The sequence below is a fragment of the Manis pentadactyla genome, chromosome 10, assembly GCF_030020395.1.
Source record: "Manis pentadactyla isolate mManPen7 chromosome 10, mManPen7.hap1, whole genome shotgun sequence".
Taxonomy (NCBI): Eukaryota; Metazoa; Chordata; class Mammalia; order Pholidota; family Manidae; genus Manis; species Manis pentadactyla.
This window is the reverse complement of record NC_080028.1, coordinates 105877109-105892647: the sequence shown is the minus strand read 5'-3', so window position 1 is coordinate 105892647 and position 15539 is coordinate 105877109. Positions and strand designations below refer to the sequence as shown.

General features: G+C 47.2%; 1 protein-coding gene across 1 annotated transcript in view; it reads right to left on the bottom strand.

Moving 5' to 3' along the window:
- LOC130679396 (putative nuclear envelope pore membrane protein POM 121B) overlaps positions 1-15539 on the bottom strand; it is a 40925-nt gene that overhangs the window by 14094 nt on the left and 11292 nt on the right. Inside the window, 12 exon segments of the mRNA XM_057488010.1 lie at positions 962-1084; positions 2666-3014; positions 4385-5083; positions 5086-5558; positions 7012-7197; positions 7327-7540; positions 7667-7791; positions 8269-8339; positions 8957-9048; positions 10470-10641; positions 11942-12082; positions 12405-12614. Coding sequence (XP_057343993.1) covers positions 962-1084; positions 2666-3014; positions 4385-5083; positions 5086-5558; positions 7012-7197; positions 7327-7540; positions 7667-7791; positions 8269-8339; positions 8957-9048; positions 10470-10641; positions 11942-12082; positions 12405-12614 — 2855 coding nt within the window.

Here is a 15539-nt window from a genome sequence, read left to right as displayed (position 1 = left end):
AGGAAAATACATATGAGCGGGGAGGAAAGAGAACAGGGTCAGTAAAGCCCCCTAGAAAGGTTAACCAGTTAAAACTAGAAATCCAGAAAAGACTCAGAGTTAGTGAGTTAATCCGTTAAAGCTCAGAAGGTCAAGAGAAACTTGGCCTTGAAGGTTTGAGTGTTCCCCAGATAAAAGTATCTGAGCACAGCCGATGTCTTCATTGTGTCCATTAGATCCTTGTAAGATTTACTCTAGCCTGCTAAAAGGCCCACTGTAAACAGCAAAGTAAAGACAGGAAGATGCCACCTTAAAGCCAAAATTGTATTTTGAAAAAAAACCAGGAAGTTTCAGAAGATTCTTAACATACCCTTTAGCAAACAAATAACTCTGTCCACCTTGGAGGAAAGGCAGACAGTCTTGATAAGCTAATTTTGCAGAATTACCTAGAGGACTGATGAGTAACTTAATGTCTCATCAAAGATACCTGAGACCACTTAACAAGCCCACACCCGAGCCCTCTGTCACATTCCTGAAAAATCCTTAAAAGGGGGAACCCCAATCTTTCACTGCGTAACCTTTTAACTCTAAACTCCCTCTTTACAACCTTTCAGGGTGCTGCGCTCCTCTTTCTGAGGTCGCCTGCACTTCCTAAGTGCATAACTTCAACTCTTCCCAACCTTTCAGGGTGCTCCGCTCTCTGAAGTCACCCACACTTTCTAAGTGTGTGACCTTTTACTCTTAAACTCTTTCTCTCCAACCTTTCAGGGCGCTCCTCCCTCACTGAGGTCACCTGCACTTCTTTCTCACGAAGTAACTTTAAATAAAACTTTTACTCTGCTTCACTACTGTGTCTCTGCCTTTCAATTCTTTTTTGCAGTGGGGCCAAGGGCCAAGGAAAATACACAACACTCCCCCAACAACCCCACCCCATCTTCAAGGAATACGCAGGTCACCCTGACTAGAGAGACTTGCAACTTACCAGAGGTTCCAGGTCCAGCAAAGCCCTGGGCAGGTGCTGAGGATGCCCCAGAGGAGAGGCTGCTGCCTGATGTACCCAATACAGGGGCAGGGGTGTTCTGACCAAAGGTGGGTGTGGATGTGCCTGGAATGGAGAGACCGCAAAGAACTGTGACAACTAGGCCCACAAGAAGAAGGTGTCAAAGCAGGCAGTAATGAACTGGGGGGAGGTCTGCTTGCAAATGCATCCCCACAGGATCCCTTAGCCCGCACCACTGTCCGGCTCACCCCTCAGTAAGGAAGCACGTGGGGTGACTGGGTCCTAACCCCTGTGCTCCACGTGAGCCGGAGCTCACCCACCACCACCACCAGCTGCAGCAGAGCACAAGCCCCTTACCTGCCCTTTGGCCACCTGAGGAGGAGAACCTTTGCACTCCCTTGGCCACCACAGCACAGCTGAGGGGGACACTGAGTAGACCTCCCTTCTCTCATGACTAATGTTATGTCTCTTCCCTGTTTGCCTGCTCCTTCTCCTCTAATTCATTGTAGCCCCACACCACAGTCAGCCCCCATCCTCCCACAGGCCCACTCGAACTTGATCTCTTGCACACGCTTGCCCTCATGACGCCTCCTGCCCAGTGCTGGGCTATCCTCCACAGTGGCTCTATGGGAAGATCCTCTCACATGTATCTGTATCTGTCTAGGCCTGAGGTGCGGTGGGTGCCTGCCAAGGTGCTGACCTTGCATGTAATCTTCCCCCCCACCTGGCCTCTGGGGGTCACACCTTATTGCAATCAGGAAGTGATCCTGCCCAAGATCTCAGATGTGAGCACAGTGCTCTCCCTGCTACCGTGCCAATCACACCCACTCCAGATCCTCTGCCTCATCAGGGCCTGTAGTCAGTCCCCTGCACCTCCTGCTCCCTGTACCATTTAACCAGGTTGGGTTCACTCTCTATCCACTTATTTTAGATCCACACCTCAAGCCTGACTGTTGCTGGGCAGACACACACAACTGTGCTGACCGGCCTTGCTTCAAATTCCTAACCACAATTTCCCAGACTTCACAACTGCCCGGCACGGCTCTCCCATGTCGTTTTCTCCCCATCTCCAAAATGACTACTGAGAGAGGCCCTCCTTGGTACACATCACCCCCTAATGTGCTCCAAGGAGCTCTTATATACAGTGAAGAAAACGGAAGCTACCTGGGCCCAAACTCCTTATCATGCATCTTCCACATGGCAAATAAAATCACTTCCTTCTGCCTGAAATTCTATGGTGACTTCCCTTAGTACTTTAACAAAAACATTTTAAAAGGCCATCAATGAATTTCTTTCTGCCTATCTCTTAGTGTCATTTTATCCCACTTTCCTTTTTAAACCTCTAGCCGCACCTGGCTTTTGTCTGCTCATGAAAACATTAGGCTCCTGTCCACCTTTGTGCCTTTGCCCCTGTGCCTGCAACGCCCTCACCACCAGCCGCTGTCCCTGCTCCCAACTCTGGAACTACGGCTATGGCCTCGGTTTCCTATTGCCTCAGAAAGGCGGCTGCTGTCTACCTAAATAGCTCCTCCGGTCATGAGTTACATGGCTACCTGACACTGCTTACAGATAACATCTGTGATAATATCTGTCTCTTCACCACAGCGTACAGCTCTGAGAGCAGAGACCGTGTCGCCACTTAAAACAGCACCTGGCACTGCAGACCGAGCCCATTCCAAATCTCACCTGCAAACACAGACATGTTCTGAGGTGTGCCAGCCATGTGGAAGGGAAAGGGTGTGCTCTGGCCAGCTGCAGCCAGGGAGTTCTGACTCAAGCCTCCCAAGAAAGGAGCCGTGCTGCCGGTGCTCCCACTCTGTCCTGCGCCAAAGCCGAACACCCCAGTGGTGGAAATGCTGTGGGGGGCAGGCACGCTCATCCCAAAGCCCCCACTGCCAGCGGGGCCTGCTAACAACCCGGACATGAAGGGCGATGACGGGATGCTGCCAAACACTGAGCTACTGGTCCCGCTGCTGTTGGTCTGAGTTGTAGCTCCAAAGCCCGAGGTGGTGGCTGCAAAAAAGGAGGAAACATGGATCATTGTCTAACCCCATACACAAAAGTAAATTCAAAATGGATCAAAGACCTGAATGTAAGCCATGAAAACAAAAAACTCTGAGAAAAAAACATAGGCAATAATCTCTTGGACATAAACATGAGCAACTTCTTCATGAACATATCTCCCCAGGCAAGGGAAACAAAAGCAAAAATGAAAAAAATGGGACTATACCAAGCTGAAAAGCTTTTGTACAGCAAAGGACACCATCAATAGAACAAATAGGCATCCTACTGTATGGGAGAATATATTCATGAATGACAGACCCGATAAAGGCTTGACATCCAAAATATATAAAGAGCTCACACACCTCAACAAACAAAAAGCAAATAATCCAACTAAAAAAATGGGCAGAGGAGCGGAACAGACACTTCTCCAAAGAAGGAACTCAGGCGGCCAATAGACACGTGAAAATATGCTCCACATCACTTGTCATCAGAGAAATGCAAATTAAAACCACAATGAGATATCACCTCACACCAGTAAGGATCACCACCATCCAAAAGACAAACAACGTATGTCGGTGAGGTTGTGGAGAAAGGGAAACCATCCTACACTGTTGGTGGAAATGTAAATTAGTTTAGCCATTGTGGAAATGAATATGGAGGTTCCTCAAAAAGCTCAAAATAGAAATACCATTTGACACAGTAATTCCTCTTCTAGGAATTTATCCTAAGAATACAGCAGCCCAGTTTGAAAAAGACAGATGCACCCCTGCGTTTATTGCTGCACTATTTACAATAGCCAAGAAACGGAAGCAACCTAAGTGTCCATCAGTAGATGAATGGATAAAGAAGATGTGGTACATATACACAATGGAATATTATTCAGCCATAGAAGAAAACAAATCCTACCATTTGCAACAACATGGATGGAGCTAGAGGGTGTTATGCTCAGTGAAATAAGCGAGGCAGAGTAAGACAAGTACCAGATGATTTCACTCATATGTGGAGTATAAGAACTAAGGAAAAACTGAAGGAACAAAACTGCAGCAGAATCACAGAACCCAACAAGGGACTAACAGTTACCAAAGGGAAAGGGACTGGGGAGGATGGGTGGGAAGGGAGGGATAAGGGGGGGAGAAGAGAGCGGGCCTTACAATTAACATGTATAATGGAGGGTTGGGCATGGGGAGGCCTGTGCATCACAGAGAACACAAGTAGTGATTTTGCAGCATCTTACTACACTGATGGACAGTGACTAATGGGGTATGTGGGGGGAACTTGGTGAAGGGAGGGTCTAGTAAACATAGCTCCTTGGTGCAGGATGGGGTGCCAAAGAGAGGCTGCGGGTTTCAACCCACAAAATCCTGACCACACAGCACTGCCAAAGCCTGGCTACGGTGGGGCCAGAGCTGCTGATCTTCCAAAAGGAACGGAGCTGCCGAAGCTGGGGGCCAGGGCTGGCTTGGCGGCCCCCATCTGCTGTCTGTCAGTGGCCCCGAACATGGGCTGTGGGGTGACTCCAGGATAGGAAGGAATGGGGGGCCTGGTGCCAGAACCAAAGGGAATGTTGAAGGCTGGGGTGGCAGTGCTGCTGAATGTCAGTGCAGGCTGGCTCGGAGCGACGGGTGTGAAGGTCGTGAGGGTGCCACCAAAGCCACCAAAACTGGCGGTGCTGCTGCCAGCAGCTGTCTGGACGGCACCAGGCAGGGACTGGCCGAATGTCATGGCTGTTGTTGGAGCAGGTGTGGCCAGCGCCTTGCCAAACTGGAGTATGGAGCCCATGGCTGGGGTAGAGCTGGCCCCAGGGGCAAGAGGGGCACCAAAGAGAACAGGCTGGGCAGTGGAAGCAGTGGAGCTGGTCATGCTGCTCGCAGTGCTGGTCACACTGCTCGCACCAAAGCCAAAGACAGGCTTCTGGGTGGAGTCCGCGGCTGTGCCGGTGGTGGTCCCCCAAGCCGCTGCTGAGGGGACACTGACACTGGCCTGGCCAGGAAACAGAGGGGCATTCGTGCTAGTGCCTGAAGTATTCTGACTGAAGGAGAAAGGAGTTGACAAGGGCAAAGATGTAGGTAGCCCTGTGCTGCTAAAAACAGGACTGAAAGTGAGGGGAGGCTGCTGGTAGTCGGGGTGGGGACAGAGCTGGAAGATGCCACCGTTGCGACATGGGAACGGCTGAATGGCACAGGACCCTCATTCCCACTTCTAGGTGGAGCCACAAAGATGGGCTTGAACATGGGATGTGCTGAAGACACAGCAAGAGCTGCCGAGGCAGAAGGGTTAGCAGGTGGGCTGCTCGGTGTTCTAAATGGAACACTGGGCTTCAGGGTGGGGCCTGGGGCAGGCGGGGCCTGGGGTTTGGCAGATGTCTCAGCCTGAGAGGCCAGAGGTGACTTGGTGGCATCACAGGCTGGTATTGCGGGAGAGGCAGGGGTCAGCCCCGAGAAAGTTTCTGTGGACCTGGAGTCTGACGAGGGCTGGGGAGGGACCCTGGCTGTGAAGAGCCAAGAGGGCCCAGAAGACCTGGTGTCGTCAGGGGCGAACGGGCATTGGGGGTGGCTGTCAGGCAGGAAAATACATATGAGCGGGGAGGAAAGAGAACAGGGTCAGTAAAGCCCCCTAGAAAGGTTAACCAGTTAAAACTAGAAATCCAGAAAAGACTCAGAGTTAGTGAGTTAATCCGTTAAAGCTCAGAAGGTCAAGAGAAACTTGGCCTTGAAGGTTTGAGTGTTCCCCAGATAAAAGTATCTGAGCACAGCCGATGTCTTCATTGTGTCCATTAGATCCTTGTAAGATTTACTCTAGCCTGCTAAAAGGCCCACTGTAAACAGCAAAGTAAAGACAGGAAGATGCCACCTTAAAGCCAAAATTGTATTTTGAAAAAAAACCAGGAAGTTTCAGAAGATTCTTAACATACCCTTTAGCAAACAAATAACTCTGTCCACCTTGGAGGAAAGGCAGACAGTCTTGATAAGCTAATTTTGCAGAATTACCTAGAGGACTGATGAGTAACTTAATGTCTCATCAAAGATACCTGAGACCACTTAACAAGCCCACACCCGAGCCCTCTGTCACATTCCTGAAAAATCCTTAAAAGGGGGAACCCCAATCTTTCACTGCGTAACCTTTTAACTCTAAACTCCCTCTTTACAACCTTTCAGGGTGCTGCGCTCCTCTTTCTGAGGTCGCCTGCACTTCCTAAGTGCATAACTTCAACTCTTCCCAACCTTTCAGGGTGCTCCGCTCTCTGAAGTCACCCACACTTTCTAAGTGTGTGACCTTTTACTCTTAAACTCTTTCTCTCCAACCTTTCAGGGCGCTCCTCCCTCACTGAGGTCACCTGCACTTCTTTCTCACGAAGTAACTTTAAATAAAACTTTTACTCTGCTTCACTACTGTGTCTCTGCCCTTCAATTCTTTGTCACGATGGGGACAAGAACAGAGGAAAATACACAATGCCTCCCCCCCAACCTTGCCACTGCAGATTCTAGGAAGAAGAACAGGAAATGTAAACTATGGTACCTCAAACGTGATGGTATTTGGTGCTCTAGAAGCCTTGCTGGGCCAGGGATTCAGGAGTCAACAAATATTACTAATCGATACCACCTGTTCTTAACATAATCATTCCTCAAAATCAAGGAAGTGCTCCTTATTTCTACCCTACACAGATCATCAGACAGTCAGCAGGGGATAAAACTTGGCCTAGCAAGGGTTAAATGTATAGACAGACACCAAGGAAAATCTAATCATCTGAACCCAAGCGTGGCTCAGAACAGCTAAGGAATGGGGCTGCAAAGCAACAGCCATCTGACTACCAAAAGGAGGCTGCCTTCTCCAGCTTTAAGGGCCGCAGGCCCTTCCCTACAATCTGCTCCTGATGAGACAGTTCTGAAGCCGTCAGGCCTGCACCAGCTCAGCTGTGCTAAGCCAGAGCAGGTTCAACCATTTTAGCGACTGACTGGCATGCTGCTTTCACGTTAGCCTAAGCAGAGGCTGATGGCCCTGTGTGCTCCACAGAAAGCTCTCCCGCTCACCTGGGAAAGATGGTAGGCCCAGGGGGTTCAGGTTCTTCAGGAAGATGTTGTTCTTGAGAAACTGCGGGTTAGTCAGTGGGGCTGGCGGGGAGGCCGAGGAAGCAGCAGTCCAAGCAGCAGGCACAGCGAGAGTAGAAGCCGGTGGAGTGGCAGGGGGGCTCTCCGTGATGGAGCTCGAGGCCGTTTCTAAGGAAAAAAGAAAGGACTGTCCTCCCTGGCAGGAGAATTATTTCCAGGGGCGTCACAGAGCACGGGGAGGCTCAGGGACTCGGGGGAACTCATGTGGAAATGCTTCCTCTCAATCTCAGTGCTCACTGTGCTCAGAGTCCACTGAGAACCCAAGAGGTGGATTTCTCAGAGGAGAAAGACCAAAAGAAAACCAACGGGAACCATCTCTGGAGTGTGAAATTAACACATATTCCTTACCAGCCTTATCCTCGAAGACGCTCATCAGCCACCGTAACCGATCTTGCCCCTCCTGGTAATACTCTTCGACCGTGATCGGGCCAGCGAGCTTGGGAGCTGGAGGCTACCAAGGGAAAAAGGAAAAGCCAAGACAGTCAGAAGGCAGTGAAAGAAACCTGTCCTGACCCTTCAATTCCTGAGACACAGGGGAGCCAGGCTGGGGTGGCCAGCGGCGGTCGCCAGACCATACCAAGATCAGCGGGATCCCTTTCCTGGAAGGCACCAGTTGAAACTTCCGTCTGCGTGGCCGGGAGGTGCTGGGTGTCGCTGCAGAATCGCAGGAGTTCTGCTCCCTGCATGTGGTCGTATCTGCAACTAAAGTAACAGACTGACTTTCTTTCTCCTCTCTTCCAGAAATGGAGAGATTTGTCTATCCAGCCTAGTTTTTAATACTGAACTTTCACTAGGTGTCTCTGAAATACTATCTTCCATGGTTTGGGCTCTTGGATGGTGTTGGCAAGATTATTTCTAACAGTCAAGACGACGTGAAGTGGTCATTGCTCCAAATGCATGCACATGGTTGCTTACTGGACAGAAATTGCCTGGACTGCTCAGATTCCCCACCTAGGCTTACCTTACCCCGAACCCCGCAGGTGGCCTGGGTTATGCTGTATGAGTCTGGGGCACCTTTCTCCCTTACCAGACCATAAAGCCTGAAGGACAGGAACGTCTCTCTGTGTAACTACCAGACACCACACAAATCAAGGGTCAGTACGTGTGTCCAGTGGGTCGTGTTCCATGCGCCCACCACACACACTACCGCCAACACATGCCATGCGTTCATCAACGTACCCTGTTCTCCCTGGGACTCCTTGTCTACCGGCAGAGCAGAAGAGCCAGCTTCCTGAGAAACGTCCTCTTCTCTGTAGGGAGAAGAGGCACAATTAAGTTTAGAAAAGTACTGGATAACTTCTTACACCCTCCTAACTACCAACTGACCAAAGTCTAGAACAACCATGACTAAGATCTCAGTGTGTCAAGGCAACAAAAAGAAGCAAAGAAAATTCCTAAATAAACGAAGGGAGGCAGTTCACAGTAGCCACAGAGACGCCTTTGTCTTAAAACAAGCAGAAAACAATCTTCAGAACCTTACATACAACCTGCCAAGTTTCTGAGAGTCCTAGCACACCTCTATATCTCAGAAAGCGGCATTCTAGTCAGGCACCTAGGGGGTCAGCTGGGGTCTAGAACGTGAAGCCTGCTGCCCACTCCCATCAGTCACTCTGTTCACTCTGTCCCATGCAAGCCCTTCCCCTTATGCCGCAGTCCCTCACACTGCAGCATGAGGTGGAGCAGAGGCTGGTGTGGTCACTGTGTGATGACTGCAAAAGACGAGAGCAATTCAGGGTGGCACCGTCTCTGCCCTTTAGATGTGAACCATTTTGATTCTCCAAATCGGAGTCTCAGAAAGCCTAAGAGCCAAGTAAATTTCCCTCCTTTCCCACCCTCTCATTAATCCACACAGCAAATCACCGATTACCTTGTTTTCTTTTCTGGCCTCTCTGGTGTCTGCGAGCGGGATGAGGCTGGGCTGGAGAAGGGTGAGGCACTGGGACGCCGCCTCTTCCAGAGCTAAAAGCCAAACACAAGTCACGTGACTGACCCTAAGGACTAAAATAGGATCTGACCTTCAACATAATTCTGTGGCTCTAATCCAACACTGTATATAAACTCTCCTTTTCAAGTGACTAAAAAAATATTTCTTTGTGAAGTGGGGCTTCTGAAAAGTGAGTCCATTGCCAATATTTAAAAGGGCCGTCATTGGCCAAAGATGGAAAAGTTGCATCAGAAAGAGCAGCTGATTCAAAGTAACTAATAAGACAGGGAGGGTAAGAAGGGCAAATTGGAGCGATAATAACTAACACTAAGTCGTTATTATTCAGAGGAATAGAGGCATTGTGGTCATTAATGTTCAAAAAGTTTTAAAAATACACTGAAGTACCTACAGGTGAAACAACATGTTTGTACTTTAAAACACAAGAGGAAAACCAATTTGAGGTGGGGGTGTTGATGGATCAGGACTGACCAAACACTGTTAACTGCTGGAGCTACATGGAGGTTCATCATGATATTTTTCCTTCCTTTTGTGTATGTATGACATTTGACGTAAAATTGTGAGAAGGGGCAGTGACTGTATGTCAGGTCTGTTGTGATCACTGATTGAGGAAATGTGTGTACAGTGCTCAGCAGAGGGCCTAGTGCAGAATAGATCCAGGTAGAACTTCGTACTGTTATCCTCTGCATTGCCATAACTGCTCGGCCAGGGCCTTCATCTCCTATATTTGTCATTTATCATTAATGTGTCATTTATATTACTCTAAGATCCTTCTGTACAGATGAAAACTTATGTCAAATTCTTTCTCCTCTCAAAAACCTCCTTCATGCATGCGTTACTTTTTTTCTAGCTCCTGTATATTGGGTGCCTGCTTACTGACAAGCACTGTAATGGGTGCTTTTCAAACATTCCCTTTAATCTTTACAACAATCCTTTAGAGATGAGAAAAACAGAGTTTAAGTCATTTACCTGCCCAAGAGTCTATAGCTACTAAGTGCCAAAGTCAAGATTTGGACCCAAGTCATTCTGGTAGCAAAACTTGATCTGTTCTCCAGTCTACACTACATCCTTTCTAAAAAGAATTATAACCACATATTTTTAAAACTTTCATTAAATTCCCAGTGCCTACAGGATGAATTTATGACTCAATACAATTCAGATTCAATCTACCTTTTTAATCAAATTAGTACCATATTTTGAATTATTCATCCTCTGTCCATTTATCTATAATAATGGCTCTGTCTTGTATCAGCTTTCCACATAGGCATTCTGGGCTTTCTAGTTTGTTCCACTGGTCCATAGCGATCATTCAAGGGTTGGTAACGGCTGTTAGCTTAGAGGAGATCTCAGCATCTGACAGAAGGTGGCTAGTAAACACTGCATAATCAACTAATAAATGCAAAGAACCCACTTTTTCCACACCACCAGGTGCGTGTACCTGAGAGATGCCTCTGGTGGAGCTGTAGGAACTGGAAATGGCATTGCGGCTGGACATATGGATGCCACATGTGCACGTGCCCTTCAAGCAGCTCACAGCAGAGGTGGAGGGTCTCTCGTGCAACTCACCATCTGAGCTCTGGGAACTGAGGCTGCTCTTCAGAGGCCCACACCTAACAGGGAAATAAAATGGGAAAACATAGATGTGCTACTGAAAGACACCAACATTGTTTTAAGGCTTCATCCACGGTCACAAAATCATTCTAACGTAATGGAAAAGGATAATGTTGTTAATTTTACTGTTAATTCAGCTAAACATGTCTCACAAAGTCAGAAAGGGAAACCTCAGTATTTTAAAAATTAAACGTATGATTCTACTTACGTATACTCTAGGAAATGCACACAAATCTATAGTGACAGAATGGGAACCAATGGATGCCTGGCAACAGGGGCAGGATGAGAGGGAGGTTTGAAGGCTTCACCAAAGGGCACAGGGAAACTTCTGGCAGTGATGGTGATGTTCATTAACTTGACTGTGGGGATGGTTTCGTGGGTGTGAAATTTAGACAAAATATTTATTGTGGCAAGTTACTCAAAATGTTCCTCTCTGATTTCAAAGAGGAAAATTTATAGAACAATAATTCTGATAAGGATACATGTCAAAATTGATCAAATTGTACACTTCAAAGAGGCACAGTTTATTTTTGTCAATTATACCTCAGTAAAAGTGTTAAAAAAAATTTAGGAGGAACCAACCACTTTTTCTAAGATTCAAACTGAAACAAATTCCCTAAACATCTTTCCTGTGAAATAGTCATCCAACCGTTGTGACAGCACAGACGGCTCACTGTCTCCTGGCTGATGAATGTCAACCACAGACCAGTTTATCCGTACACTAGATGCAATCATACTTCCTCTTTCACTTACTTCACCTATGGATCCCACCTGGAGCCAAGCCAAGCCAATTGTCCTCCTTTCATGTGATAGTACTTCAGATTTTCGCAGGCCATTATCCTTCCCTCCCTCATTTCCTTATGCCCCTGAGGTTTTCCTCCTCTGGGCTAGTGCTTATGTACCTTTAGAACCCCCTCACCCACCACCACCCCATGACATCTTGAGTTGCTTCACTCTCTTGCAGTGAATTTCCGTTGGTGTCTGCCTCCTCTTGCAGGGCAGCACAGCCAACCAACAGCACTCTGTGGACAACAGGACTAAGGCATTCAGGACCACCACTGATGGCTTTTCTCTAGTACTTATGGAAAAGGCATATTACAAAATGCATGTAACCTGTGCCTAATTAAAGGCATAGCATTAAAGCTCTTGTTACCAAGCTCTTCCATGAAAGCCGAAGAAGGCGACCTGCTGTTCACACACAGGAGGTGGCCTCTGATTCTTTTGGGGAGTGATCTCTCTTTCAATAAATCCCAGGAGCCCGTGTGGGAGGCACGTTGAGTACTCTGCAGGGCGTGTTACCTTCTTTTATCCTCCTGACCAGCAGCAGATGTTTGGTCTTCCTCCTCCTCCACTGTCCTTTTCTTCCTCTTCCAACATTCGAGGGCAAGCAGAACAGCCTCCTTTGACCACGGGTCTGGGGCCTTAGGGAACTGCGCTGCTCTGTAACAGAAAACAGGATTCTAGCTTTAAGATATTCTCATTATCATGCTCCATAGCATGAACTTCAGGCGCTGGAAATCAGAAGCTATCCAACAAGCAAAAGGGTAATTTATACACTCACACAAATGGCCCTTAGCTGTTAAAGGTACAGTCTTGGGAAAAACTCAGAAAATAAAAAACTGCTCAATAACTAGAACTTGAAATTTCTACTTCACATAAGGAGCTTTTTCCTTTCCTCTGAGTTACAGTTACTCTGTCAGATGAACAACTGCAAGAGAATAAAGTGGACACACTGGGAGTTTTTTCCTCTAGCAATGCTCACATTGGCAAACGAGCCAGGTTGCTCCCGGGAGGAGCAATCCTCACTGTCCAAGGCCTGCACACCACTCTGGAATTACCAGGAGACAGCACACGCTTCCCGTGACCGCCATTCCAGCGCAGCGTGGGAAGCACACGGGAATACGGGGCCTGCTGGATTGGGTATCGTCTTCGAGGTGTTATGCCAAACGGGTGTGATGAAGTCCCACAGTCCCTGTGGAGAATGGGAGACACATTATGGAATCAAAGCAGCTTAGAAAAATAACAGAAAATTTAAATTCCTTAAGAACCATGTGGGTTCAGTTATTTTCCAGAGAGCTTAAGCCTCTAAGTAACACAAAACACAGCATTTTTATGGCAACTTTCCCCATTCCACCTAAGGGCAGAAAGTGGCAGGTACTTAACAGCTGTCCCTGCAATGGATTCAACAACTTTGAGGGGGAAATTGAAAAACTGCTCATACAAGTAAAACTACAGTGGAAGAAAAGTGTGCATAAGGACATGCAGGGACAAAGTTTACAAGAATCCTTCAATCTCTTATGCTAAGTCTTCAGAAATATACACACAAAGTCAAACATTTTAAAAACCTGAATGCTCACATTTTCAAATAAATGTACTTATCAAGGATCTAGGGTTGTCACCAAAGTTTTGAATTCTGTTGTTATCACTCAGCTACTGGGACTAAAGGAGAACACAAGTCTTTTTAATCCAATCATCTTTATCAGCCAAGTTATATCCATCCAGGAGGTTTCTTCTTTGAGCTCGGCTGATACAATGCATTGGTCCAAAGATAAAAAAGTAACAAAACCTATTATACTACTATACTTTACAGACAGATGGTATTCTCAAGTGAAGCAGGGATATTTTAAGTGATTTACCAAGTATTCTGCTAAACCCATACTGTATTAAAGTTCAGAGCTATTAGAACTGAAAGAAGGATTCGCAACAACGTGGATGGGGCTAGAGGGTATTATGCTCAGTGAAATGAGCCAGGCAGAGAAAGACAAGTATCAAATGATTTCACTCATCTGTGGAGCATAGGAACAAAGAAAAAACTGAAGGCCCCAAACAGCAGCAGACTCACGAAACCGAGAATGGACTAACAGATACCAAAGGGAAAGGGACTGGGGAGGGTGGCTGGGAAGGGAAGGAAAAGGGGAACAAGGGGCATTAGGATCAGCATACATGATGTAGGGGGGGTGGGCACGCGGAGGGCAGTATAGCACGCAGAGAAGACAAGTAGTGACTCTATAGCATCTCCCTACGCTGATGGACAGTGACTGTAATGGGGTATGAGGGGGGGACTTGATAATGGGGGGAGTCTAGTAACCACAATATTTCTCATACAATTGAACACTAATGATACCAAAAATAATTAAAAAGTAAAAATAAAAGGAATAGAAAAATGACCCCCAAAAAAAAGAATTGAAAGAAGGGAAGAGTTCTGGCAGCGCATCTCTTAGCAAAGGCAAAAGGGAGGCAGGACACGGTGGACGCGCACCAAGGTGTTTGAAGAGGTGAAAGGGCACAGAACCCACTTAGGACTTCAGAAAAAAAAAACTGTCAAAGTCAAGTCCTCGGTCTGGGGAGGGTCAGCGTGTCTTACCGGTGGGAAGGCCTCCGAGGGGACCCGAGGAAACGAGTGGGGACTGAGGGCTGAATGGGATCGGGGCGGGCCGAGGGAGCCGGCGGGGCGGGGCTTGCGAGGAAGGCCGGGCGCGCGCGGCGCCTGGCCTCCGGATCGGGGGCGGGCTGCGGGGGGCGGAGCTTGCTCAGAAATCCTCCCATTGGGAGCGACGAGCGAGCTCTGTCCGGCGGGCGAGCGGCTTCCGCGGCTCTCTCTGCCAGACTGCCTGCCTTCGCTAGTGCGCCTGAACTAGAGGCGGGCGGGCATTGTGCGCTGGCGGGCATTGTGCGCTGGCGGGCATTGTGCGCTGGCGGCGCGCGCTCACAAGTTGCCGGGAGACGGCGCGCGAATGGCAGGCAGCTTGGGGCTCGCAGCTCAGGGCCCCCCCAGGCCGCGGTGACCCCCAGCCAGCTCGGCCTGCGCGGCCGCCGCGAGCACCAGGTTCTCAGCACTAGACCCGTTGGCGAGACAGCAAAAAAGAAAAAGGAAAAGAAAAGCATTTTCCTGATTACTCTTTCTGCTAGTTGATTGTTAGCATATAGGAATGCCACAGATTTCTGTGTATTGATTTTGTATCCTGCAACTTTGCTGAGTCGTTATTAATACTAATAGTTTTCTGGTGGAATCTTTAGGGCTTTCTATATATAGTATCATGTCATCTTCAAATAGCAACAGTTTACTTCTTCCTTACCAATTTAGATGACTCTTCTCTCTTTTTCTTGTCTCATTGCTCTGGCTAGGACTCTCAATATTCACTTTGTAGATCATGAATTGATGTTGGCTTTTATCAAATGCTTTTTCAGCATCTATTGACATGATCATATGGTTTTTAGCTTTCCTTTTTTAATGTGCTGTATCATACTGATTTTACAAATATTTTACCACCCTGGAATCCCTGAAATAAATCCTGCTTGGTCATAATGTATGGTCCTTCTGATGTATTTTTGAATTCAGTTTGCTATATTTTGTTGAGGATTTTTGTATCTATGTTCATCAGGGGTATTGGTTTATAAAAGTTTTTTGTAGTGTTTTGCATGGTTTTGGTATTAGAGTGATACTGGCCTCATAGAGTGAGTTTGTAAGTATTCTCTCCTCTTTTACTGTTTGGAATACTTTAAGAAGGATGGGTATTATTAGCTCTTCCTTAAATGTTTGGTAGAATTCAGATGTGAAGCCATCTTGCGTGGGGCTTTTGTTTGTTGGGAGTCTTTTGATTACCAATTCAATATTGTTATGATAATTTGTCGGTTCAGATTTTCTGTTTCCGGGTCAGTCTTAGTAGGTTGTACTTTTCTAGGAATTTGTCTACTTCTTCTAGGTTGGCTTATAATTTTCCATGGAATTCTCTAATAATTATTTGTATTTCTGTGCTGTCATTGTAACTTCGTTTTCATTTCTGATTTTGTTTATTTCTGTCCTCTCTTTTTTTCTTGATAAATCTGGCTAAGGATTTGTCTATTTTGCTTATGTTCTCAAAGAACCAGCTCTTAGTTTCATTGGTTTTTTTCTATT